This window comes from Chrysemys picta, chromosome 16 (genome assembly GCF_011386835.1).
Source record: "Chrysemys picta bellii isolate R12L10 chromosome 16, ASM1138683v2, whole genome shotgun sequence".
NCBI classification, from domain to species: domain Eukaryota; kingdom Metazoa; phylum Chordata; order Testudines; family Emydidae; genus Chrysemys; species Chrysemys picta.
In genome coordinates this window covers 6,800,984-6,828,935 of record NC_088806.1, presented here as the reverse complement: position 1 = coordinate 6,828,935, position 27,952 = coordinate 6,800,984, and the positions used below count along the sequence as shown (strand labels likewise).

The following is a 27,952-nucleotide window of genomic DNA, read 5'->3' as shown; positions in this document are numbered from 1 at the left end:
GGATACATTAAATGCAATTTTAAAATGACTGACGGCACGAAAAAGGCACATGTCCAAAAATTATACTAGTGGGTGGGAGATAAGGCAAAAAAAAGGTGGGGCAAGGAAAATTGTCAAAACTTGTATGACAAATAAAGGTATAAAGTTATTACTACTCGGGTTCTTTAGAAAACGCACAGCTTCTAATAATCGAAGGGACAGGACTCCTTACCTAGCAAGACCACCGTCTCATAGTTCTTCTGCATGACATCCCTGTAGAGGGCTCTCTGAGTGGGGTCCAGCAGAGTCCCCTCTTCCCTGGTGAAATACACAGCCACCTCCTCAAAGGTCACCGGCCCCTGAAAGAGTAAGAGTCCAACACTCAGTACCTGCTGCCCCACTCACAACCCCACTATTCACAGAACAGCAGCACCAGGTAAATGGATGCTCTGGGAGGCACATGTTAACAGAACATAGCCCACCTTGCTTAGAGAAGCCAGAAGGCATTAGAAGGTAGAAAGAGAGAACCTTTGTGTTTCCCAGCTGAAAGACGGAAGCAGCATCTTCACATTTATCACATACCTACTAGCCAGAGCTTCATACAGGAGATGGGGCTGTCTCTGGACCCTACTGGTGGCTCCCTGGTAGGAATCCCAACACTCTCCAAATAAAATATATGGAAGAAAGGGGAATTCAATAGTAAAGAATATAAGTTAGAAGGTCAGAATTGTAGAAAATTGGTAAGGGAAGCTATCAGAAATCAATTATTAATCAATGAATATAAGAAGGAAGTTTTTAAAAGTATATTAAGTACAAAATTAATCCTAACAATGGTAGTGGTAAATTACTAGATGGAAATGGCAGAATTATCAAAAATAATGCAGAAGAGGTAAAAGTGTTCAATAAATATTTCTCTCCTGGATTTGGGGAAAAACAGATGATGTACTCATATCATAAGATGTTGATGCCGACAGTCTTTCCATTCTCTCGAGGTCCCTTCCAGTCCTAGAATCTATGAATTCCAAAGTAACTCAGGAGGACGTTATACAGCAGGTATTAGAGTTAGATGTGTTTAAATCAGCGGATCCAGATAACAAGAGTTTTTAAAGACCTGGTGGAGGAGCGTGATGGACTGTTAATGTTGATTTTAATTAGGACCTGGAACACTGAGGAAATTACATAAAAGTGGAATAAAGCTAATGCTGTGCCAATATTTAAAAAGTGTAAAAGAGATGACCCAACTAATTACAAGAGTGTCAGTCTGACATCGATACTGGACAAGATAATGGAGCAGCCAATACTGGATTTATTAATAAAGAATTAAAGGCGGGTAATATAATTAGTACCCATGAACAAAGGTTTAGAGAAAATAGATCCTATCCAACTAACTGGATATCCTTATTGGATGAGATCAAAAGTTTGGTTGCAGCTAATATTATTGATTAAATATACCGAGACTTCTGTAAGGCATATGACTTGGTTCAGCAGAATATTTTGACTAGAAAACTAGAAAGATACAAAATACATATGGCATATATTAAATAGATTAAAAACAGTGATTGTAAATGGGGAACCATGGTCGAGTGGATTTCTTTCTAGGGGGTTTCCACAAGGATTGGTTCTTGGCTCTGTGCTATTTAAGATTCTTATCCATGACCTGGAAGAGAATATAAAATAATCACTGATAAAGTTTGCATTTGCCACAAAGATTGGGGGTGGTGGTAACTAATGAAGTGTCAGTAGATTCTGGCTCCAGCACTGGGAGTCTAGGAAGTTTTCCCAGCCCTGGCTGGGGGGTTATTTCCTGTTCCACAAAGAGGGGAAGTTCCATTCCCAACTCCTGTGCCTTGAAATTAGGCCCTATCTGACACTACACCCCACATTCAGCATAGTGGTATGAGTATAAACTGATTAGGGCATAATTATGAGGTATTTTGTGCAAGATGCGTCATGTGCAGTGTCATTGGAAAAGTTATGATTGGCTGAATATGATTATCCTATTTGTATGCATGGATCATGTTTATATTTGAAGTTATGGATATTGACTCTGTATCTGTATTTCAAATGTGCTTACTCTGGGTAACATCCACAACTAGCCTTTCAGGTACAACAATGAAGAAGCCAGACAGCGCTGACGGCTCATCAACAAAGACAATGGACCGTGGAAGAGCTTAGCCTTCCTGTGAATGTTTCAGCCAGCCTATGAGTCATGGCTACTATGACTCAGCAGGGCATGGTAGGGCATGTGACCAGACCACATGATGCTGAACTCCATTTTGGTACCAAAATGGACTGGGAACTGAGTTTGGAACAAAGGGTTCCCCCCATATGGAAAAGCTACATAAGGTGGTTGTGACATCATCTCTTGGCCTCATTCCCCACACAAGAGAACTCCTGGAATATAAGAACATAATGGAGCAAGTAATTAAGGAAATCATCTGCAAACAGTTGGAAGGTGGAAGGTGATAGGGAATAGCCAGCATGGATTTGTAAAGAACAAATCATGTCAAACCAATCTGATAGCTTTCTTTGATAGGAAAACGAGTCTTGTAGATAAGGGAGAAGCGATGGAGGTGGTATACCTAGACTTCAGTAAGGCATTTGAAACGGTCTTGCATGATATTCTGATCAATAAACTAGGCAAATACAACTTAGATGGGGCTACTATAAGGTGGGTGCATAACTGGCTGGAAAAACGTACTCAGAGTAGTTATTAATGGTTCCCAATCCTGCTTGAAAGGTATAACAAGTGGGGTTCCGCAGGGGTCTGTTTTTGGATCAGCTCTGTTCAATATCTTCATCAATGTCTTACATATTGGCATAGAAAGTATACTTATCAAGTTTGCAGATGATAGCAAACTGGGAGGGATTGCAACTGCTTTGGAGGATAGGGTCATAATTCAAAATGATCTGGACAAATTAGAGAAATGGTCTGAGGTAAACAGGATGAAGTTTAATAAAGACAAATGCAAAGTGCTCCACTTATGAAATGGATTGTTCCTTCCTACATACAGAATGGGAAGAGACTGTCTAGGAAGGAGTACGGCAGAATGGGATCTAGGGGTTATAGTGGACCACAGGCTAAATATGAGTCAACAGTGTGATGCTGTTGCAAAAAAGGCAAACATGGTTCCGGGATGCATTAACAGGTGTGTTATGAGCAAGACACGAGAAGTCATTCTTCCTCTCTACTCTGCGCTGGTTAGGCCTCAACTGGAGTATTGTGTCCAGTTCTGGGCACCGCATTTCTAGAAAGATGTGGAGAAATTGGAGAGGGTCCAGAGGAGAGCAATAAGAATGATTAAAGGTCTTGAGAACATGACCTATGAAGGAAGGCTGAAAGAACTGGGTTTGATTAGTTTGGAAAAGCGAAGACTGAGAGGGGACATAATAGCAGTTTTCAGGTATCTAAAAGGGTGTCATAAGGAGGAGGGAGAAAACTTGTTCATCTTAGCCTCTAAGGATAGAACAAGAAGCAATGGGCTTCTGCAGCAAGGGAGGTTTAGGTTGGACATTAGGGAAAAGTTCCTAACTGTCAGGGTGATTAAACACTGAAATAAATTGCCTAGGGAGGTGGTGGAATCTCCATCTCTGGAGATATTCAAGAGTAGGTTAGATAAATGTCTATCAGGGATGGTTTAGACAGTATTTGGTCGTGCCATGAGGGCAGGGGACTGGAGTCGATGATCTCTCGAGGTCCCTTCCAGTCCTAGAATCTATGAATAAGAATGGCCATACTGGGTCAGACCAAATGTCCATTCAACCCAGTATCCTGTCTACCGACAGTGACCAATGCCAGGTGCCCCAGAGGGAGTGAACCTAAGAGGTAATGATGAAGTGATCTCTCTCCTGCCTTCCATCTCCACCCTCTGACAAACAGAGGCTAGGGATACCATTCCTTACCCATCCTGGCTAATAGCCATTAATGGACTTAACCTCCATGAATTTATCTAGTTCTCGTTTAAACCCTGTTATAGTCCTAGCCTTCACAACCTCCTCAGGCAACGAGTTCCACAGGTTGACTGTGCGCTGTATGAAGAAGAACTTCCTTTTATTTGTTTTAAACCTGCTGCCCATTCATTTCATACGGTGGCCCCTAGTTCTTATATTATGGGAACAAGTAAATAACTTTTCCTTATTCACTTTCTCCACCTGAGGAAGCACCTGAGGAACAAAGACTGAACTGGGGGAAGTGTTGGTTACAGCGTAAAGGGATTTCAAGCTTGGGTATGGAAACTTGATGGACTGCTTCTATCATCAGTCAGGGTGAGAAATTGCTAATTCAAATTCTACCCATCTAGTATCTTAGCAAATAACCAAAAATTCAAACTAAGCCTAAGTAATCTGCCTTGATCTCTTTGCTATCACTTATCGCTGGGAAATTGGCTGTTGTCTTCTATCTGTCTTGAGTGGCTTAGGTAAAGCACTCAGGTAGCTTAGTTGGATTCATGGCATCACCTGCTGTAGTGTTGAGTGATAACAGGGGCTCGAGAGGCTGGCTGAATCTTCAGCAAAGCATTGTGAGAAGGGCCAGCCCAGCTTCAGAGTTAGAAGGCACAGCGGTTCCCAGAAGCCCCCCAGACTGCACCCTGGGGTGACAACCCATCACACCCTAGATTAAACAAGTCTCAGCAGGTTTGTTAGATCCTGTCCCCTCCCTTTCTCCACCCTAGATAGTTCCTGCCTCCCACCACTTCGAGCAGCTCCCACCCTCCTATGCATTTACTGCTCCTCTCCTTCCAGGCTAACCCATCACCAGCTCCCTGATAATCCATTACCTGAGCCAGCTCCATTGAAGCCATTTCCTTCCCCCTGGGAGGATGGGATGATCTGAAGCAAAATGTGGACGTTATTCTGTAGCCTGCAAGGGCGAGAAGGGCAATGTGAGAGACTTCAGACAGGGTTTTTGTCCATTCCACATGCCAATTCCCCCAGGATTTTCCCTGCTAATGGACATTCTAGGTTCTGCCACACTGTGAAGCACAGAGTGACCTTATTCCAGTACAGGCCTAGCCCCCTCCCACCACGGTGTAACCCTCTGAGATATGGTGAAACCCTCCCAGTAGCAGAGTCTCTGTTATAAAGTTTGCAGGCAACACCAAGCTGGGAGGGGTTGCAAGTGCTTTGAAGTATAGAATTAAAATTCAAAATTATCTGGACAAAGTGGAGAAATGGTCTGAAGTATATAGGATGAAATTCAGTAAGGATGAATCCAAAGTACTCCACTTAGGAAGGAACAATCAGTTGCACACATACAAAACGGGAAATGACTGCCAAGGAAGGAGTACTGCGGAAAGGTATCTGGGGGTCATAGTGGATCACAAGCTAAATATGAGTCAACAGAGTTAAACTGTTGCAAAAAAAGCAAGTATCATTCTGGGATGTATTAGCAGGAGTATTGTGAGCAAGACACGAGAAGTAATTCTAACGCTCTACTCCGCGCTGATGAGGCCTCACCTGGAATAGTGTTTCCAGTTCTGGGTGCCACATTTCAGGAAAGATGTGGACAAATTAGAGGAAGTCCAGAGAAGAGCAACAAAAATGATTAAAGGTCTAGAAAACATAACCTATGAGGGAAGATTGAAAACACTGTGTTTGTTTAGTCTGGAGAAGAGAAGACTGAGAGGGGACATGATCACAGTTTTCAAGTACATAAAAGGTTGTTAGAAGAATGAGGGAGAAAATTTTTTCTTTTTAACCTCTGAGGATAGGATAAGAAGTAATGGGTTTACATTGCAGCAAGGGCGGTTTAGATTGGACATTAGGAAAAACTTCCTAATTGTCAGAGTGGTTAAGCACTGGAATAAATTGCCTCGGGAGGTTGTGGAACCTCCATCATTGGGAATTTTTAAGAGCAGGCTGGACAAACACCTCTCAAGGGATGGTCTAGATCAGGGTCTCCAAACTTCATAAGATGAGGGCCATATTAGATTTTTGAAAGGGCTTCGCGGGCCAAAGCAACTTTGAAAGAAATTAAACATATGCAAATATATGCAAAATCATTCAAAAACAACACTATTCTACTGTATCAGTGTTGCATTAAATTCTAAATCAGGTATAAAAGTTAATCGATGCAGGTACTGTGAAATCACACAAAATATTTGTCAATACATTAAAAATCATTTAACTTTTTAAAATTTTATTTCTAAAAACTCACACATTTGTATCATACAAATACTGTTTGGTTCTATTAGTGATGTAGTTAAAATGTAACCATTATGAAATTGTTAATTTCCATCTTCTTTATTCCATTTATTGGAGATGTAATTAAGCACCTGGCTTGTATTTTTACTCCTAAGGGAGGAGGCCGTGCCTGCTTGGCTGCAGCAATGACTCTCCCCTAAGTTGGCTCCCCTTTTTGGGGGGACACTGGCTCCCAGAGGCACTCACCCCTCTGTACAGCACAGCTGAGCTATCCCCCCAACCCGAGCTGCTGCCGACAGCCTGCCTATTTGCTTCTCCCTGTACCTACTTTGCTGAAGCAATGACTCTCCCCTAAATTGACTCCCCTTTTGCGGGGACACTGGCTCCTAGAGGCACTCACCCCTTTGCACAGCTCAGCTGTGCTGCTGCCCCATGTGAGCTGCTGCCAGCGGCCCCTCCCCCTGCCTGCTCGGCATGCCTACTCAGCTGTTCGCTTCTCCCCTGTTGGTTGGAGGGCCGGACAAATGGAACCCATGGGCCGTAGTTTGGAGACCCCTGATCTAGATGATACTTAGTCCTACCTTGAGTGCAGGGGACTGGACTAGATGACCTCTCGAGGTCCCTTCCAGTTCTATGATTCTATAAACCAAAGGCCACAGAAGAGCAGAATCAAAGGAGTCACTTTGGGGGATTCTCCCTCTCATTGTCCCCAAGGCAGCTTTCTCAGGTTTACTAAGTTCTTTGATGCTCCAGCCTTTACACAGTCTCTCCTGGGAGTACCCCCTTTCATGGGCTGGGCCTAGTTTTAGCTTTTGGCAAGCGTGATCCTGAAGGCTCTGAGACTGGCCTTCTTGGCTCAGGACACCTTGTTTCTTTCTGTGGCTCCCCAGTGAGTCCAAATGAGTAGATACTCCTGATACAGACTGTGAACATAAGAACGGCCCACTGTGTCAGACCAATGGTCCATCTAGCTCACTGGCCAATGCCAGGTGCTTCAGAGAGACAACCGGTTCTAAAAGGGCTTCTAAATTTAACAACCGGTTCCTGCGAACCGGTGGGAACCGGCTCCAGCTCACCACTGGTTAATATCTGACTAGTTGCAGTGTGAGCCTCTCTGGCGATGTAAATCAGCAGACAGGGGAGAGACTTTACTGAGGTGAAGTGCTGATTGGCAACAGAATGCATTACATCCTGCCTGGCAGGAAAGGTCCATCAACACCAGATAGACTATTATGGGATGTTAAAGAAGACAAAAGACTGTTGTTGTGCTCTTGACTTCCCATTAGCTGAGTTTGCAGCTCAGAGCACATGGCAAGAAGGGCATAAAAACCCCATACAGAACAAACTGATTATCTGTATGCTGCTTGGACTCTGGGGGGCAAAGTTTCTAAGCATAAGCAAGGGATCCCCAGTTGCTTAGCCAGGGTTAATCCTAAAGAATATGTAGGGCTTGCTTATTATAGAAGCTTCTATTACCTTTTGAAATTTAAGACTAACTCGTCTGCATCTATATGATTACCTGCTTTTAACTTTGTAAACAACTCTCGTTTCCTCTTAAATAAATCTTAATGCAGGTTATGACAGGACTGGCTACAAGTGTTGTTTTTGTTGGGAGATCTAAGATTCAATTCACCTAACGAAATGACTGGTCCTTTGGGATTGGCAGTAACCTGAATATTGCTGTGATTCATGGTGTAAGGCAGTGGTTCTCAACCAGGGATCTGGAGCCCCCTAGGGGGCCATGAGCAGTTACCAGATGGGCTGCCAAGCAAGGCCAGCATTAGACGCGCCGAGGCCCAGGGCAGAAAGCTGAAGTCCCAGCACATGGGGCTGAAGTCCATGGCCCTGAGCTCCACCACCTGGAGCTAAAGACAAAGACTAAGGAATGTAGCTTTGTGGGGGCCCCTGTGGCATGGGGCCCCAGGCAGTTGCCCTGTTTGCTACCCCCTAACGCCAGCCCTGGCTTTTCTATGCAGAAAATCAGTTATTGTGGCCCACGTGGGCTGTGGAGTTTTTATAGCATGTTGGGGGGGGAGGGGGGCTCAAAAATAAGAAGGTTGAAAACCCCTGGTGTAAGGGACCATCTGTCACAAAGGTGAGCTCACCTGCGTGGTGAGATATATGGGATGACCCAAAGGGACTGTCTGTGATTCCATGTTAATCCCGTTACAGTGCCTGCAGCGTCTACACTGGATACTTGGTTGGTGAAATCTACATATAGGCCTCGCAACCAATTTGGGTTTTCTTCCCTGCTTCTTACCAGTCTGCCTGAGAATGGTGCTCATGCTCTTGAGTCACTGAAGACAGCATTACAGAGACTTACGGGCGCAACACCACCAGCAGCAATTGGCAGCAATGCAGAGCAGGCTTTACAGTGACACAGCGTGGGCCAAATGGTCTATGGACTCAGTCAAGCCCCAGTTCTCCTCCAGTGCACATCAGCATCCTGGCAACCTTCAAGAAGGGTCAAGGCTGCCACTCCTTCAGTGATGATGGATCTGCAGCATAGCATCACCCACGCCCCATGACCCGTCTTGTCTCCTGAGACAAAGGTGAGTGACAGATGGTGTATAACAGATCCTGGGGGGGGGGGGGGTAGTGAAAGGGATAACAAAACACACCTTCTGGGGGTCACCCCTCAGGAAGTGAAGGTGACAGGGATTGTGGTGGCAGTAAAGGGGGAGGGGAGGGAGTGGGAGCAGCACCCTCAAAGACAATGCTGCCAGTGGGTCGCCCTACCACATCAGGCATGGGGCTGATAGGGGGCCATTCCCTGGGCCTGGGTGCCTGTGAAGGGCTATATAAACACCATGCTGGCACAGAAGGGGTTAAACTCCTGCTTTAGTGTGGACTGGCCCAGTCCCTCCACACCTGCAAACCATGCCAGGACTGGAGCAGGAGTTAATAGGAGAGACCTGCTCTACTCAGAGGGGGGCCACCCTGGGAAAGGAACTGTCTGTCGAGCATCTCCAGCCCCAAAGAGCGGGCTGGCAGCATTCCGGGCTCTGGGGTTCACTGAGGGAGGGTGGGGATCCCTGGAGCTCAAAGAGGGAGCAGGCTGAAACTTGCCCAGGAGACCCAGTCAACTCTGAAGAGGACTGAGAAGCCCCCACGGCTCCCAGAAATAAGAAGGGCCCATATCCTGATGGGCTCTGTCCACATTTTTTTCTCCCACCCGTTTCTGTTCTTTCATTCCTTTATTTACCCTTATTTGCCGACAGTTGGCTTTTTTGCTGTGTCACGTGGTACCCCGAGAGAGGAAGAAAGTGCCCCAAGGCCTCAGCCAGAGGGTGGAGCCCTCACCCACCCCTGGCTTAGAGGGTCTCTGCCAGTCAGGAAGGGGTAGCAGCAAGGGAAGATGGGGTGAAGAGGTTTGGGCTATTGTGGGGGGCAGAAGCAGTTGGGACTGGATAACCTGGGGCTGGGCAGTCTCCATAGGATTAATGAAGGTGTCAGTGACTAGATGAATGTTCAGTAAATATGCAGAAAGTGATGGCTCCCCATCCCTACCTGTCATTCACACAGGGAGCAAAGCCCTGGGCAAGGCAAATTTAAAGAGTTAAAGAGAAGGGGCTACAGCTTAGAGTTTCTCTGCCAGTCAGGAAGGGGTAGCAGTGAGGGAAGACTGGCAGCTAATAGTTGGAGGGGTGAAGAGGTTTGGGGTATGGTGAGGGAAGAAGTGGCTGGCACTGAGTAAGCTGGGACCAGGCAGTCTCCGTGAGGGACACTTGCTCCCCCTGTGCCCCTTCCACACACTCTTGTGAGTAGAGAATGGCCACTCTATCCCCACCCCCAAAGGCAGCCATGTCTCAGGACTCTCCCAAGTTGCACCCACTAACTCTCTACCCATTTGGGGTATAGCTGAGGGCAAAAATCTCCCACCAAGATGAACCCAGCTGGCTGCTGCCTGTTCTGGTGTCACAGCGTGGGTGAAAGGCAGAACGGCAGCAGTTCTCAACAGAATTTATTTTCTTCATACAAAAAAAAAATAAAGAAATTCTGCGCTGGATGTGAATTCTGTGCGTACGCAGTATCTCAGAATTCCCACGAGTAACTCACACCCTGCACAAACATAACCTGCTCACTCTCATTTCTTCTCCTTATGTCTCCGAGTCCCAGAGCTGCTGCTTTCATTAATGCACACAGGCTTTCACTCCCATCAGTGCTGACAAAACCCAATCCAGTTACAAGTCTGAATCCTTATTTTCCCATCACATAGGACAGTCTCAGCTGAGGGGGAGGTGAGAGTGGGAGGGGGTACAAAGGGAAAAGAATTGTTGTAGCCATGTTGGTCCTAGGATATCAAAGAGAGGGATTTTAAATTGTTTCTAAAAGCAATTACCTCACCCACCTTGTCTCTCCAAGAGACCTGAAAGTGGCAGAAGGAGACAAACAGGAAGACAGAGCTCAGGACTCTAAAACAAACATTTTCAAGCCCCTGGAAGAAACAACATTTCCCTTCTACCCCTGGGTATGTTTATGTCCTATATGAGGGACCACCCAGTTCCTCTCACAGCATCAAGGGGAGACTGCAGCCAGCCCCAGATTGTCCTTCCCCATCCTCGGATGGATGTTGTGAAGACCTTTGTGTGGTGGGCATTTGGGCTAGGTCCCCAGGCAGCTAGACCCATCTGCAGAGTGGAAAGCCAGGGCAACTCTTGCACAGCATGGGGGCTGTGGGCAGTGGTAGCAATTCTGGAGCTGGGCCTCTGTCCCCTCTAGGTCCCATGGCAGATGGCTCTGGCAACATCAAGTGGGTCCATCACTGCAGGGGAAGGTTGGGGTAGTGTCTGAGATCAGAGTGAGGACTGGGGGGTGTCCATGCCCAGGAATGGAATTCACCTCCCCACCCCTCTGCAGAGCCCAGCAACTAGGGATTTATCCAGTGAAGTGAATTTCACTCTGGGTGACTTTGAGCCAGTCACTGAAAGATCCTTGTGCTTTAGGTTCCACACTGACCAAAGGAGATTACTAGTACTCCCTCCGCAGACTGCTGGGGGGCAGCCAGGGATAATTAGTAGGTTATGGGAATTAGAAGCTGAAAATTCATTAAGAACGATGATATTTGTGTGTTTATTATTAAATCCCCAGACACCCACCAATCCCCATCCTTCTCCCAATGAGCTATAAATATTTAAGGTACACAGCGACTGATCCTGCAGTGAGTTCCTGCCCCTCCCCACTTTCTATAGCAGCACTTTTAAGAACAGGCTAGGGAAACATGTAAATACTTTGAACCAAATTCCGGAAGTTGCTGAGCATGGACAAGTTAAAATGAAACCAAGGTTCCGTCTCTCCGGGGACCTGGCCCTTAGTGCAACATTATAGACACTCCCCAGAAATCTGAAAAGGCCATTTCAGAACTGAGAGAATGTTATTTATCTATTGACTTCTGGGAATTACCACTAAAAGAAACAACCCAGTGAAGTTGATACCCTGAGAGAAAGTTCTCATGTCTTTACAAATCAGTATAATCTAATCTGGGACTTTAGACACTAAAATGCCTTATTTGTTGCCCTATGGTGATTGCCTGGTGTCACTACAGGGCAGAATTAAGGGTGGGTGCCTTAGCTGTAAATTTTCATGCCCTAGCATATTGTGATTGCAGTTAAGTGGGTTTGGCAAAATTCATTCTATTTCTTTTTTTTATTTCAATTGATGATATTGATATTTATCTTTAAGCCCTTTTTTCAGTGTTTACAATTTCAATTTTCAGAGCTGTGGGATGTTATGGGGGTCGTCAGACAACAATTATTTAATTACAGTAAATGTTGAGATTCAAAAAGCCAAATCTTTAGAACTGTTCAAACACAAATTGTCAATGTCACATGGAAAATATACAGTGTAAATATCCTTAAATCAAACTCTACTTTCTTCAGAAGCATTTCTGTATTTTACCTATATAAATATTTTTACATCTGTGTGTACACTGAAAACATATTATTGCAATTTATTAAGAAAAATCCAGTCCTTTTAACTAATGAAGTACTTTAATTCTTTCACTTTCTAGACTGTAATGCTTGCCTTGAAAATAATTACACCCTCCCTGTGATGTATTTTACTCTCAGTACCGTAACCCCATCGTGATGTAGCTCCTGTCTGGGAGCTCTGCTGAGGCCAGTGGCATTATGATCAGGTGACACTCTGACATATGGGCAGAGACACATAGGGGAGGGTGGAGGATGAGGTAACATGGAAGCTATCAGGGTCGAACATGGCCCTACAGAGTGTGGGGAGCAAACTCCCTCTCAGCCTCTCCTCTCTCCCACCTCCCAGAGTCAGTAACTCTGATAAATCGCTCCCTGAAATCTAAATAGCCCCAGTATGTGAGACAGTGATTAACGCAGGTGCCTTGGTTGCTGCAGCACCAACCCCCTGATTGGATGAAGGGGATAAAGAAATGCAGTAGAAATGGGTTAGGCTGGGAGAGGGCACAGCTGATGTGGGACTGGGAGCCGAGTTGACTGAGAGGCCAGAATTCATGGGGGGTTGGGACAAGAAATCAACAGGACTGGGTAGAGGCACTTCTGTGAATTTTCCCCATTTACCATCCTGCCATATATTTAATTTAGAAACTTCATTCACATTTAAACACATTGGAGCTAAGCTGTGTTGATGCATTTTCACTTACAGTGGTACAGTTTTAAATGGGTGCTTAATCAGATGCTTATGCAACACAAAGCAGTCAATAATTGGCGTGCTTTCATTAATTAACTTGCCTGTGTGCTGTGCATTGCTCTGAAAAAAAAATGGTGTGAATGAATGTCAAAATTTCAGGCATTAAGAAATAGAAATTAGGTGTCAGTTCATTTCTCATGTGTTTATCTCCTAATTTTAATTTCAGTTTTGAATCAGTATTAATGCCATGTTGTTTTAATAGCATTAGAGTCTATTTGTATAATCGTTTGAAAGATTTCATGGGATATTGTGAACCAGCAGTCTTAACCTTTTATTTTGAGATTACTAAATACAATCCAGCGTATCACTCCTGAAAGACTGAAAGCCCTGGCCAGTGACATGCTCCCTAGAGAGCAAACACCTGACGAGCCCTTTCGCCCTAAAAATCGCTTTTGGCTCTTTGACATCAGAAAACACTATAGATAACCAGGTAATTACAGCAGACCTTCACTAGGTAGTTCTACCATCTATGTGCCAAAATTCAAATGGTTCTGTTTGTTTTATCTTTCATTCAGCTTTGCAATTATTAGATCCCATTTAAAAGCTGGAAGTGAAATAACCAAAGCAAGTTAAGAAGAGAGTGGCATTGGGCATAGGTGGGGGTAAAACAATAAAGGGAAAGAACTGACTATGCAAAAAGGAACATCCCAAACTATCAGAGCCCCAGACCCTCGTCCAAGTGAATCCACCCCAGCCAGGCATATCAAGCTGAGCCCCTGAAAAATCACCCATCCCATCTGGCAGTGAATGCTGCGTGTTCCAGACGGAGCTATGGGGTGTGCGTTTGCTCTGCTGACGTGCTGCTCTAGTACGGAATGCACCACGGCCACAGGGAGCAGAGACATGGACTCCTACAAAACAAAATCCCAGAAACATCTCCAACATCCCATCCCCTCCGCCACCTCCATAGGGCCATTCTCAGCCTATTGCTAACAGTTCCTTCCAGCCTTCAGCACTATAAATAAATAAAACATGGTGATACAAAAGGTAGATGGTGCCAGAGAAACCATATCTCCTTTCGTGAGAAGGTAACTAATTTTTTGGACAAAGGAAATGCAATAGCTCTAATCTATCTGGATGTCAGTAAGGCATTTGATAGAGTTCCACATGGGAAACTATTCCTTAAATTGGACAAGATGGGGATTAATATGAGAACTGAAAGGTCGATAAGGAATTGGTTACAGGGGAGACTACAAGGGGGTCATACTGAATGGTGAGTTGTCAGGTTGGAGGGAGGTTACTAGTGGAGTTCCTCAGAGATCAGTCTTAGGACTGATCTTATTCAACATTTTTATTAGTGACACTGGCACAAAAAGTGGGAGTGGGACACAAAGCTGGGAGGGATTGCCAATATGGAGGAGGACAGGAATATCATACAAGATGATCTGCATGTCCTTGAAAGCTGGAGTAATAGAAATGGGATGAAAATTAATAGTGCAAGATTTTTTGCAATAAGCAATAAAAATTAGTACTGTTATAAAAGGCACCAATGAGACATCATCTGAAATACTGTGGGCAATTCTGGTCTCCCATGTTTAAGAAGGATGAACTCAAAGTGGAATACGTGCAGAGAAGGGCTACTAAGACAGGGGTGGGCAAACTATGGCCCGTGAGCTGAATCCGGCCCACAGCACCACCGGCGCCATATCCCTGCGGCTCCCAGGAGGGGGAAAGAGGGGAGGCAGAGGGCTCCATGAAACGGGGAACCGCGGCCAATGGGAACTTCGGAGGAGGTACCTGGAGGCGAGGCAAGGGCAGCGCTTCCTGGAGCGGTGCGGGGCTGGGGACAGGGCAGGCATGCAAGGAGACAGCCCTGGCCCACCAGTGAGCACTGCTGCCACCCCGGAGCCGCTTGAGGTAAGCTGGCCCTCCTGTACCCTGCCCCCAACCCCCTGCCCTGAGCTCCCTCGTACACCCCACACTCCTCCTGCACCCCAACCCCCTGCCCTGCACTCCCTGCTGCATCCTGCATGTGTGCACCCCAACCCTCTGCCCTGAGCACCCTGCTGCACCCGAACCACCTGCCCTGAGCCCACTCCTGCATCCCAACCCCATGCCCTGAGCCCCCTCCTGCAGTCCGCACCCCTCCTGCACCCCAACCCCCTTCCCTGAGCCCCCTCATACATCCCACACCCCTCCTCTGCTGCAATCCCTTGCCCTGAGCCCCTTCCTGCATACCGCAACCCCCTGCCCTGCACTCCCTGCTGCATCCTGCACGTGTGCACCCCAACCCTCTGCCCTGAGCCCCTCATACATCCCACACCCCTCCTCTGCTGCAATCCCTTGCCCTGAGCCCCTTCCTGCATACCGCACCCCTCCGACACCCCAACCCCGGCCCTATACACTATTTCCCCACCCAGATGTGGTCCTCAGCCCATAAAGTTTGTCCACTCCTGTACTAGGATGATGCGACGAATGGAAAATCTGCCTTATGAGGGGAGACTCAAAAAGCTTGGCTTGTTTAGCCTAACCAAAAGAAGGCTCAGGGGAGATACGATTGCTGTCTATAAATACATCAGAAGGATAAATACCAGTGAAGGAGAGGAGTTCTTTAGGTTAAGCACAAATTTTGGCCCTAGAACAAATGGATATTGGCCATCAATAAGTTTTGACTTGAAATTAGGTGAAGATTTCTAACCATCAGAGTGAAGTTTTGGAACAGCCTCCCAAGGGGAGCACTCACTCACTCTCACCCGTCACCCCAATCGGGGTATGGGCCACCAACCACAGATCTCCAGAGTCCTCTATCCAGGGCCATTTGCTCTAGCTGGTTCCAGGTATAGCCCATTTTTATGCTATCAGCCTGAAGGTCGCGTCGCCAGATGTTTCTTGGACAGCCTCTTTTCCGCTTGCCTTGGGGGTTCCACCGCAATGCCTGTCTAGTGATGTTGGTTGGCTGCTTGCGTAGTGTGTGTGTCCTATCCAGCCCCACCTTCTCCTTCTAATTTCTTCCTCTGCTGGAAGTTGACGGGTCCTCTCCAAGAGGTAGATGTTGTTGATGGTGTCTGGCCAGAGGATCTGGAGAATCCTTCTAAGGCAACTATTTATGAAGGTCTGGATCTTCCTGGTGGTTGTTTTAGTTGTCCTCCAGGTTACAGCTCCATACAATAAGACTGATTTCACGTTGGAATTGAACAGTCTAATCTTTGTTGCCAAAGACAGCTCTCTGGAGCTCCAGATGTTCTTGAGCTGTAAGAAAGCTGCTCTTGCCTTACCGATCCTTGCTTTGATGTCTGTGTTCGTGCCACCCTGTTGGTCGATGATGCTGCCTAGGTAGGTGAAGGACTGCACTTCTTCCAGAGGGTTTACATTCAGTGTGACTGCGTCATTACTGATGGAGTTAATCTTGAGGATCTTGGTCTTGTCCTTGTGGATGTTGAGGCCAACCTGTGATGACATGGCTGCCACTACATTAGTCTTCTCTTGCATCTGCTGTTTGCTATGCGAAAGGAATGCGAGGTCGTTGGCAAAGTCCAGGTCGTCAAACTGGGTCCACAACGTCCACTGGATTCCGTTCCTGAGCTCATAAGTGGATGTCTTCATAATCCAATCAATGACAAGGAGAAAGAGAAATGGTGACAACAAACATCCTTGTCTGACTCCGGTTTGCACCTGGAAGCTGTTTGTAAGCTGCCCTCCATGGATCACTCTACAGTGTATGCCGTCATATAAGTTCTTAATCAAGTTAACCACCTTTGCTGGGATGCCATAGTGCCGAAGGAGCTTCCAGAGAGTCTCTCAAGCCACGCTATCGAATGCTTTCTCATAGTCAACAAAGTTGATGTACAACGAGGAGTTCCATTCCATAGACTGCTCGACTATGATGCGGAGCGTTGCTATCTGGTCCATGCATGATCTATTTTGCCGGAAACCTGCCTGCTCATCTAGTAGCTGTGGAGCGACGGCATCCTTCATTCTCTCTAAGAGAACTCAGTTGAAGACCTTCCCTGGCACCGACAGAAGTGTGATTCCTCTGTAGTTGGCACAATTGCTGAGGTCTCCTTTCTTGGGGAGTTTAATAAGGTATCCCTCTTTCCAGTCTTCCGGAATCACTTCTTCTTCCCATATCTTCTCAAAAAGGGGGTACAGCATTTCCACTGAAGCATCCAGATCTACTTTCAGGGCCTCTGCTGAAATATCATCAGGTCCAGCTGCCTTCCTGTTCTTCATCATAGTGATGGCTTTTCTGATCTCATCTCTGGTAGGTCTATCACAATTGATTGGAAGGTCTTCGTTGGCTGGGTCAATGTCTGGTGGATTTAGTGGTGCTGGTCTATTTAGGAGTTCCTCAAAGTGCTCCGCCCATCTGTTCATCTGTTGTTCTATTTCTGTTATAGACTTTCCCTGCTTGTCTTTGATGTGACATTCTGGCTTGCTGAACTTTCCAGACAGTCGCTTGGTGGAGCAGTAGGGGCAAAAAATCTAACTGGCTTTGAGACTGAGCTCGATACCTTTATGGAGGGATTGGTATGATGGGACTGCCTACAATGGCATGTAGTCAATCTGCAACTGCTAGCAGCAAATATCTCCAAAGGCTGGTGATGGGACACTCAGGGCCGGCTCCAGGCACCAGCTTAGCAAGCTGGTGCTTGGGGCGGCAGATTGTTGGATGCAGCATTCTGCCCAATCCTAGGGTGGCACGGCCGCTTTTTTTGTTGTTGGTTTTTTTGTTTTTTGTTCTTGTTCCACTCCGGCCGCCCCATAGGGGGCGGCGGCGCGTAGAACCAGAGCGCCCTGCAGGGCAGTCCTCTTCCTTCCCTCCCCACAGACTGGAGCGGAGCCCTCGCAGCAGGCAGCAGGAGGCGGGGCAGCGGGAGGGGTCGCATGGCAGCGCCCCTGCTGTAGCCCTGGCCGCCCCCTTCTCTCTCTCCCGCCCCCCCCAGCCGGTCCCCCTGCACCCGCGCTCCGGCCACACCGCATGGTTTTTTGGGTTTTTTTTTGCTTTGCCGTTCTGGCCGCCCCTTTTTTTCTTTTTGCTTGGTGCGGCCAAAAAGCCAGAGCCAGCCCTGGGGACACTAGCTGGGGAGGGCTCTGAGTTACTACAGAGAATTCTTTCCCAGATGTCTGGCTGCTGGGTCTTGCCCACATGCTCAGGGTCTAATTAATTGCCATATTTGGGGACGGGAAGGGATTTTGCCCAGACACAGATTGGCAGAGACCCTGGGGTATTTTTTTAGCCTTCCTCTGCAGCATGGGGCATGGCATGGGTCATTGCAGGTTTAAACTAGTGTAAATGGTGCACTTTTTTGTAATTTTAAGTCTTGAAATAATGATTTGAGGACTTCATTAACTCAGCCAGAGGTTAGGGATCTATTACAGGAGTGGATGAGTGAGGTTCTGTGGCCTGCGATGGGCAGGTCAGACTAGCGGATCATGATGGTCCCTTCTGGCCTTAATGTCTGAGAGTCTATAAACTGTGCCTTGCATTGCACAGACACTTATGGAAATCAGGGCCACATCGTGCTGCGCATGGCAGAGAACCTGACTGAGATCAGCACCCCCATTGTGCTGGGCACTGCACAGACAGAGAGGGACAGTCCTTGCGCAAAGAGATCACAATCCAAGTAGACAATGGATAGGAGGAAAGCACAGAGGGGCTGTGAGTTCCCCAAGGTCACCAAGCAGGTCAGTGACAGAGCCAGGAACAGACCCTGGTAACACCAGAGCCCCATCACCTGCAGTTTGGAAAGGTCCCCAGACCCCATTGTATTAGGCTGCAGGAAGAGGTGGCTTGTCCATGGATGCACAGGCTGTCTTGATCCACCAGGAGTTGGTGGGAGAAAGGAGGGGGGATGGTTAATTTCTCCTTGTTTTAAGATCCAAGGGGTTTGGATCTGTATTCACCAGGGAACTGGTGAAGTCTCTCTCAAGGCTACCCAGGGAAGGGAATTAGCACTTTGGGAGTGGTGGCAGCGGACCAGATCTAAGCTGATAGTTAAGCTTAGAAGTTTCATGCAGGCCCCCACATTTGTATCCTAAAGTTCAGAGTGGGGAAGCAGCCTTGACAACTCCACAGCATAAAATGACAATACAAAGGAAAAGAAAGTAAGACAATGCAAACTTTGGCCTGGTCTACACTACGGGTTTAGGTCGACTTTAGCAGCGTTAAACCGAATTAAGCCTGGACATGTCCACACAACGAGGCCCTTTCTTTTGACTTAAAGGGCCCTTTAAACCAGTTTCTTTACACCACCTCCGACGAGGGGATTAGCGATAAAACCGGCCTTTGCGGGTCGGAATTGGGGTAGTGTGGACGGAATTCGATGTTATTGGCCTCCGGGAGCTATCCCACAGTGCTTCATTGTGACCGCTCTGGACAGCGCTCTCAACTCAGATGCACTGACCAGGTAGACAGGAAAAGACCCGCGAAGGTTTGAATTTCATTTCCTGTTTGCCCAGCGTGGAGAGCACAGGTGACCACGCAGAGCTCATCAGCACAGGTAACCGTGATGGAGTCCTCCCAGGATCGCAAAAGAGCTCCAGCATGGACCGAACGGGAGGTACGAGATCTGCTCGCCATATGGGGAGATGAAGCAGTGATAGCTGAACTCCGTAGCAGTAAAAGAAATGGAAAAGCATTAGAAAAGATCTCCAAGGCCATGAAGGACCGAGGCCATAACAGGGACACACAGCAGTGCCGCGTGAAAATTAAGGAGCTACGGCAAGCCTACCACAAAGCCAGAGAAGCAAACGGAAGGTCCGGGGCAGAGCCGCAAACTTGCCGCTACTACGTGGAGCTGCATGCCATTCTAGGGGGTGCAGCCACCACTACCCCAACCATGTGCTATGACTCTCTCACTGGAGAAACACACAGGGAAGACGGTTCGGGGAACGAGGAAGATGACGATGGAGGTACTGTAGGTAGCTCACAGCAGCAAGGAAGCGGAGAAACCGGTTTCCCCAACAGCCAGGATCTGTTTGTGACCCTGGACCTGGAACCAGTAACCCCCGAACTCACCCAAGACCCTCAGGGCACACAGGAGACCTCTGGTGAGTGTAACTTTGTAAATATTTGTAAACATTACAAAAAAAAAAAAAGCAAGCAAGTCTGTTAACGTGTATGGGGATGGAGCGGAAATCCTCCAGGGACATCTCCAGAAAGCTCTCCTGGTTGAAATGGGGTGATTTTATTAAGGGGGACATTCAGAGGCGCCCGTTCCTGCTAGTCTGACCAGAAATGTTCCCCGCTGTTAACCACGCGGTGGGGGGGAGGGGTGAAGTGATCATCCCAGAGAATCATGTGTGTGTGTGTGGGGGGGTGGTTTACTTGTGTTTGTGCCGCATGTTAACCGGGAAACCGCAGCCCCCTCCTTTTACATTGAAACCCCATTTTAAATGGACAACCCAATTCTCCCTTCTCCTCCACCAGCTGCAAATGTTTCTCCTTCGCAGAGGCTCGTGAACATTAGAAAGAGAAAACGTAAGACGAGGGACGAGATGTTCACGGAGCTGCAGATGTCCTCCCACGCTGATAGAGCACAGCAGAATGCGTGGAGGCAGTCAATGTCGGAGATGAGAAAAGCCCAACATGAACGAGAGGAGAGGTGGCGGGCTGAAGACGATAGGTGGCGTCAGCTTGCAGACAGACGGCAAGAGGCAATGCTCCGTCTGCTGGAGCATCAAAGTGATATGCTCGAGCGTATGGTTGAGTTGCAGGAAAGGCAGCAGGAGCAGAGACCGCCGCTACAGCCCCTGTGTAACCAACAGCCCTCCTCCCCAAGTTCCATAGCCTCCTCACCCAGACGCCCAAGAACACGGTGGGGGGGCCTCCGTCCACCCAGTCACTCCACCCCAGATGATCGCCCAAGCATCAGAAGGCTGGGCTTCAATAAGACTTAAAGTTTTAAAATGCAGTATGTCCTTTTCCATCCCTCCTCCCCCACCCATCCCAGCTACCTTGGCAATTATCCCCCTACCTCTGTAAGGAACTAATAAAGAATGCATGAATGTGAAAAAACAATGACTTTATTGCCTCTGCAAGCGGGAGGGGAGGGGAGGGTGGGGTGGGGTGGTTGGTTTACAGGGAAGTAGAGTGAACCGGGTCGGGGGGGGGTTGGAGGGTTCATCAAGGAGAAACAAACAGAAGTTTCACACAGTAGCCTGGCCAGTCACAAAACTCGTTTTCAAAGCTTCTCTGATGCGCACCGCGCCCTGCTGTGCTCCTCTAACCGCCCTGGTGTCTGGCTGCGCGTAATCAGCGGCCAGGCGAGTTGCCTCAACCTCCCACCCCGCCATAAAGGTCTCCCCCTTACTCTCACAGATATTGTGGAGCGCACAGCAAGCAGCAATAACAATGGGGATATTCTTTTCGCTGAGGTCTGAGCGAGTCAGTAAACTGCGCCAGCGCGCTTTTAAACGTCCAAATGCACATTCCACCACCATTCGGCACTTGCTCAGCCTGTAGTTGAACAGGTCCTGACTCCTGTCCAGGCTGCCTGTGTACGGCTTCATGAGCCATGGCATTAAGGGGTAGGCTGGGTCCCCAAGGATCACGATAGGCATTTCAACATCCCCAATGGTCACTTTCTGGTCCGGGAAGAAAGTCCCTTCCTCCAGCTTTCGAAACAGAGCAGAATTCCTGAAGACGCGAGCATCATGTACCTTTCCCGGCCATCCCACGTTGATGTTGGTGAAACGTCCCTTGTGATCCACCAGGGCTTGCAGCAGCATTGAAAAGTACCCCTTGCGGTTTACGTAGTCGGTGGCTTGGTGCTCCGGTGACAAGATAGGGATATGGGTTCCGTCTATGGCCCCGCCACAGTTTGGGAATCCCATTTCAGCAAAACCATCCACTATTGACTGCACGTTCCCCAGAGTCACTACCCTTGCTATCACCAGGTCTTTCATTGCCCTGGCAAATTGGATCACAGCAGCCCCCACAGTAGATTTGCCCACTCCAAATTGATTCCCGACTGACCGGTAGCTGTCTGGCGTTGCAAGCTTCCACAGGGCTATCGCCACTCGCTTCTCAACTGTGAGGGCTGCTCTCATCCTGGTATCCTGGCGTTTCAGGGCAGGGGAAAGCAAGTCACAAAGTTCCATGAAAGTGCCCTTACGCATGCGAAAGTTTCGCAGCCACTGGGAATCGTCCCACACCTGCAGCACGATGCGGTCCCACCAGTCTGTGCTTGTTTCCCGGGCCCAGAATCGGCGTTCCACGGTATCAACCTGCCCCAGTAACACCATGATTTCCACATTGCTGGGGCCTGTGCCTTGTGAGAGGTCTATGGCCATGTCAATTTCCTCATCACTCTCGTCGCCGCGCTGCAATCGCCTCCTCGCCTGGTCCGGGTTTCGCCTTGGCATGTTCTGGCTCTGCATATACTCCAGGACAATGCGCGTGGTGTTCATAGTGCTCATAATTGCCGCGGTGATCTGAGCGGGCTCCATGATCCCAGTGCTAGCTATGGCGCCTGGTCAGAAAAAAGGCGCGAAAGTAGTATCTGATGGACCAGGAGAAGGAGGGCGGGAGGGAGGGAGGGAGGGCCGAGTGACGACATGGCGTACAGGTACAGGAACAGGGAGAAACACAAACAACTGTCACACAGAATGGTGCGCCCCCAAAGATTAAACTGGAAACCCCGGGCTTAGCAGGCCGTTGATTTCACGGAGGAAGGGGAAGCAAATGAACACAGAACAAATCTATTTTTTACATCTTAAGGTGGCAGCCGACGCTGCAGCATGAGTAACAGCCATACCAATACGACGATGATGGGTACCAATCATAAAATACCATCATCTGCCAAAAGGCAAGGGGCTGCTGCTGTGTAGCAATGCAGCCCCACGTCTGCCAGCCCCACGTCCGCCAGCACCCAGCATCGCCCTCGGCCTCTTCTGGGTGCTTAGCAGACAATACTGGGCAATTGGCAGAAAATAGTATATTATGACTGGTAACCGTCATCATCAAAACAGTAGCATGTCTGCCCAGGTGGCCATGATTGACAGCCACACCAATACGATGACGACGGGTACCAATCATAATATACCATCGCCTGGCAAGGGGCTGGTGCAATGCAGCCCTACGGCTGCCAGCCCCACGACTATCACTCATGCTACACTGTCTACCGCCAAAAGGCAGTTAGCAGCTGCTGCTGTGTAGCAATGCAGTCCCACGTCTGCCGGCACCCAGAGGACATATGGTGACGGTGAGCTCAGCTGAGCTGAGCGGGCTCCATGCTTGCCGTGGTATGTTGTCTGCACAGGTAACCCAGGTAAATAGGCGCGAATCTATTGTCTGCCGTTGCTGTGACGAGGGGGGAGGGGCCTGACGACATGTACCCAGAACCGCCCGCGACACTGTTTTGCATCATCCGGGCATTGGGATCTCAACCCAGAATTCAAAGAAAAGGCGCGAACCGCTTCTCGGCTCGAGCTGTGGCGCAAACGTAGTATCTGACGGCCTAGGGGAAGGAGGGAGGGGGGCCGAGTGACGACATGGCGTACAGGCACAGGGAATTAAAATAAAGAACGGTGGCTGTGCATCAGGGAGAGACACAAACAACTGTCACAGACTGGTCCCCCCCAAAGATTAAACTGAAAACCCTGGGTTTAGCAGGCCGTTGATTTGACGGAGGGAGGGGGAAGCAAATGAATACAGAGAAAATCTATTTTTTTACATCTTAAGACGACGGTGCAGCGTGACTGTGAGCTCAGCTGTGCTGAGCGGGCTCCATGTTGTCTGCACAGGTAACCCAGGTAACCCAGATAAAAAGGCGCGAATCTATTGTCTGCCGTTGCTGTGACAGGGGAGGGAGGGGCCTGACGACATGTACCCAGAACCGCCCGCGACACTGTTTTGCATCATCCGGGCATTGGGATCTCAACCCAGAATTCCAAGGGGCGGCGGAGACTGCGGGAACTGTGGGATAGCTGTGGGATAGCTACCCATAGTGCAATGCTCCGGAAGTCGACGCTAGCCTCGTACTGTGGACGCGGTCTGCCGACTAGAGCAGCTAGAGCATTTTATGTGTGGACATACACAATCGGCTGTATACAACCGATTTCAATAAAACCGGCTTCTATAAATTCGAACTAATTTCGTAGTGTAGACATACCCTATGACATCCTAGGACAAAAGTACACAATGGAAAATAGCTCAACTCAAACCAAAACAACACAGGCACCAAACAAGATGAGGCAAAACAATGCACCATAAAACTGCAACAAAACATGGTGCATCAGAGTTCCAAATGGCACCATGCAAAACAGCTCAGCATAGAACAGGACACAGGACAAAACAGAATTATTTCAATGTAGGCATGGAAGGGATCTTGCGAGGCATCTACTTAAGGCTCCTGTGATGAGGCAGGACCAAGTATCTCTAGACATTCCCGGACTGATGTATCTCTAACCTGGTCTTAAAAACCTCGAATGAGGGAAATTCCACAACCTCACTTGGAAACCAAAGCAATGCAAACACTCTGACCAAAACAACGCTGTACACCCACACAAGCTGGGCTTCGGGTTAAGCTGAGAGGCAAGAATTCAAACAATCTGGGTTCAGTTCCCAGTTTTGCCCCAAATTCTCCATGCAACCTTGTGCAAATTACATCAGCTCTTTGAGCTTCAGTTTCCCCATCTGTAAAATGGAGAGTCGCCTCCCACCATTGGCCTATTTAGCCTTTGAGCTCTTTGTGGCAAGGACTCTGTCACTGTGGGCATGTCTACACTGCAATTAGACACCAGTGACTGGCCCGTGCCCACTGACTTGGGCTCACACGGCTCAGGCTGCAGGGCTGTTTAATTGTGGAGTAGATGTTCCGGCTTTGGCTGCAGTCCAAGGTCTGGCACCCCCCCACCTCGCAGGGTTCTATAGCCTGGCTCCAGCTTGAGCCCAGACATCTACACTGCAATTAAACAGCCCCTTCGCCTGAGCCCCGTAAGCCTGAGTCAGCTGGCATGGGCCAGCTGTGGGTTTTTAATGGCAGGGTAGAGATACCCTTGGTGTGTGCAGCACCGGTCACAATGGGGACCCTGATCTTGGTCAATGTCTGTGCAGGAGCCCTGCACAACAGGGGCCTAATCTCAGTCAAGGGCTCTGCAACCCCCAGCATTACAGGATCCCTGATTTTTCGGGGGGGTCCCTGCAGCATCTGGCAAAATGTGGGGGCAGGATCTCTGTCAGGGTCTCTACAGTGCCCAGTACAGTGGTGGGGTGTGATCTGGGTCGGGATCAGTGCAGTGCCAGGCCCAACGGGGACACAGATCTCAGCTGAGGTCTCCCAGCACAATGGAGGCAGAAATCTGTGCCACAGTCCTGCACTGGCACAAGGGGGGCAATGATCTCAGTCCCGGTCTCAGTTTTACCTGGCACAATCAGGGGTCTGATGTCAGATGGGATCTCTACAGTGCCCCGCACAACAGGGGCGCAGATCTCAGTTGGGGTCTCCACAGCACCTGTCACAACAGTGGGGTCTGACCTCTGTTGGGGTCTCTGCAGTGCCTGGCAGAACAGGACCCAGATCTCAGTGGGGGTCTCTGCAGCTCCAGGAACAACAAGGTCCCTGATTTTGTTTGCTGTCTCTGCAGCGCCTGGCACAATGGGAGCCTGATTGAACTTTGTGTTGATGCAGGGCCTGGCACAACAGGGGCCCAGAACTCAGTCAGGGTCACTGTAGCACCCGGCACAACAAGGTCCCTGCTCTCTCTGTACCCCTCTCTGAAGGGGTCTGTGCAGTTCCTGGCACGAGTGCACCAAACGTGGTCAGGGTTTGTGTAGTGCCTGGCACATTGGGGGACCTGATCTCAGGCAAGACCTGGGCGACGCTCAGTTCGATAAGAGCCCTGATCTCAGTCAGACACCTGGAGAGAAAAGCAGGAAGATTTTCAAGAATTAGATATCAGTAGCTCAAAACTGAGGAAAAAATGGGGCACAAACTAAATATTTGCCAATATAAGAGAGAAGCACGAACATCTGGGGACATTTTATGTCACCATTCAACAGTTCAAGAGAAAGGAGGGGAAATTTGAGGGGATTATACAGCAATATTCAATCAAGAACAGAATGGGATGGATTCTACTTGCCTCACATTCACATGGCCAGCAGGGAGCCCTGGGTGATGCCGCTTTCACAGGGGAAAGGAGTGGAGCTGGAGTCAGAAGGTCACTGGCTCTGGGGTCTGGAAATGTGACAGGCAGTGGTGGGAGTTGCTGGGTTCGTAGTTGGGGAAAGTAGTTGGGACTGGGAAACCTGGGGCTGGGCTGACTCTATGGGGGGCACTTGCTCCTCCCTTCCTTTCCTGGGCCTTTCCATGCCCTGTTGCCAGCAGACAGTGCCCCCCCCCCCCGCCAGCTGAGCCCAGAGGTATCCCTGTCTCAGGGCTCTCCCAGCCTCTGCCCAGTAACCCTCTTCCCATTTCAGAAATCACTCAGGAGAACCATTTCTCACCTAAACAAGGACAAATCACTGCAAGTAAAAATGGGGGGAAAAACCCCAAACCTGAGATTTGAACTGGACATTGGCAAAGTGGAGAGAAAATGGGGAACAATCGGGGGAGGGGAATAGGGACCTTCTCAGGGATTTGAGGGAAAAGGGGGGGGAGAAATCACCATGGATGTTGCTCGTTGCTCTCTAGAGAGAAAGGGGGCAGGGCTGGAGAGGATGGGGGGTCCCCACGGGAGGGGGCAGCAGTAAATCCAAGGGGATATCAGCCCCCCCCCTTTCTCTCCCTGCTCCTCGGGGGGTCACCGGCTCTTCTCCTCCACTGGCCATGTCCAGGCTGCACAGACATTTTCCATCCGCCCCTTTCCCAGGTTTCCCCCTCCGCCTGGCCACCCCCGCCCAGCCCCATGCAGGGACCCCAGTGGGGTCTGGTCCCCTCCCCCCTAGGGTTACCATATTTTGAGTGTCCAAAAAGAGGACACTCCACAGGGCCCCGGCCCTGCCCCCACCCCAACTCCACCCCTTCCCGCAAAGTCCCCACCCCAACTCCGCCCCCTCCCCTGCTTCCTGCTTGATTCGCGGGAAGCCTGAAGCAGGCAGCAGGTAAGCTGGGGGGGTGCAGGGAGGAGGCGCGGCCCAGTCTGCCCCCCCCCAACCAAGTGGCTCCCTCCGGCGGCCGGCCCCAGCCCCAGCGTCTCCAGCCTGCCTCGGCTCGGGCCCTGGGGTGCCGGACCCGGGCCAGTCCCCGGCCGAGCACCCCCAGGCCAGCACCACCGGCCCCGGCCCCCGGCCCAGCACTGCCGGCCTCGCACCGCCGGGCCCCAGGCCAGCTCCCGGCCCAGTACTGCCGGCCCTGGCCCGGCCCCCGGCCCAGCACCACCGGCCCCTCCCTATTTTCCCGGACATGTTCGGCTTTTGGGGATTTCCCCCCGGACGGGGATTTGGTGCCCAAAAAGCCGGACATGTCTGGGAAAATCCGGAAGTATGGTAACCCTACTCCCCTCCGGGACCCCCCGTGGGGCTCCAGGGCAGAGCCTGGCCGGTCCCGGGGGCGTTGGGCTCCTGCGGGGACAGCAGCTCCGAGCCCCCCGCGGGTGCTGCCCCCAGGGAGCAGATCCCGGCGCTGCGAGATGCCGGGTCCCCCCCACGGACACTGGGGCAGAGTCACCGCCCGGCCCCGACCCCGGGGCTCGCTCCGGTACCTGGAGGCTGCAGCTCCGCAGCGGGCGGGCAGAGCCCGGGGCGGCCCCAGCGGGAGCAGGGCGCGGACCGGGCACGGGGGGGTTAATGGGTCTCCCCAGCACAGACCCTCCTGCTCCGCCCGGCCCCGCAGTGCTAGGGAGCAGCAGCGGGTGAGCGCTGCCTCTGCGCATGCGGGACTCTCCCTCCCTCCCCCCGATCTGCGCATGCCCAGAGCCGGGAGACACAAAACCCTTCTCCGGCTCCGGGAGAGGCTCCCACAGCACCGCACGAGCCAGACAAAGCCGCAGCGCTCCGCGCGCGTTCGCACCCCGGCTCGTCCCCCCCCCCTTCACCTAACGTCACTTCCGTTCCCAGGAGAGTCAGGAACTACATCTCCCAGACTGCTCCAGGGGGTGCTTCCGCCCTCTCCCGCCCAGGTAAGGGAGAAAGGGGTCAGCAGCGATTACTGCCCATGCTCAGTGAGAGCCTTAGCGGGGGGGATGGGAGAACGAAGCTGCTCTTGCTGCTGCCTTTGTAATGACACAAACTGCCCCTGCTCCCAATTCCCTACTTTGGGAGCACTTGAGC

At 49.7% G+C, this 27,952-nt stretch overlaps 2 protein-coding genes across 4 annotated transcripts in view; one reads left to right on the top strand and one right to left on the bottom strand.

Annotated features, from left to right (window-relative positions):
* The window catches only part of LOC101938704 (zinc finger protein 436-like), a 61,083-nt gene extending 33,491 nt beyond the window's left edge, over positions 1 to 27,592 (bottom strand). Inside the window, exons 1-4 of one of the 3 annotated variants that reach the window (XR_010593146.1) lie at positions 10,209 to 22,191; positions 5,437 to 8,664; positions 4,758 to 4,840; positions 212 to 338 (exon numbers count right to left, since the gene is read on the bottom strand). Coding sequence is in view for 2 of the 3 variants with exons in the window: in XM_065569733.1 (XP_065425805.1) it covers positions 212 to 338; positions 27,385 to 27,555 (298 nt within the window). In the remaining variant the exon portion in view is untranslated. Of the gene's footprint in view, positions 1 to 211; positions 339 to 4,757; positions 4,841 to 5,436; positions 8,665 to 10,208; positions 22,192 to 27,384 lie in introns of those variants that run through there. The other 2 variants (XM_065569734.1, XM_065569733.1) reach the window with 2 other exon arrangements.
* Positions 19,251 to 20,640, top strand: LOC135975962 (myb/SANT-like DNA-binding domain-containing protein 2). The gene is made up of 2 exons (XM_065570112.1): positions 19,251 to 19,791; positions 20,171 to 20,640. Exons 1-2 carry the CDS (start codon positions 19,251 to 19,253, stop codon positions 20,638 to 20,640), a joined length of 1,011 nt encoding a protein of 336 aa, XP_065426184.1.
* Positions 27,593 to 27,952: the final 360 nt, after the last annotated feature.

Bases quoted from the DNA above. Each gene is read 5' to 3' on its own strand.
- LOC135975962 (XM_065570112.1), top strand. From the start codon at position 19,251: ATGGAGTCCTCCCAGGATCGCAAAAGAGCTCCAGCATGGACCGAACGG. The intron at 19,792-20,170 runs GTGAGTGTAACT...CTCCTCCACCAG, and splicing joins GGGCACACAGGAGACCTCTG to CTGCAAATGTTTCTCCTTCG.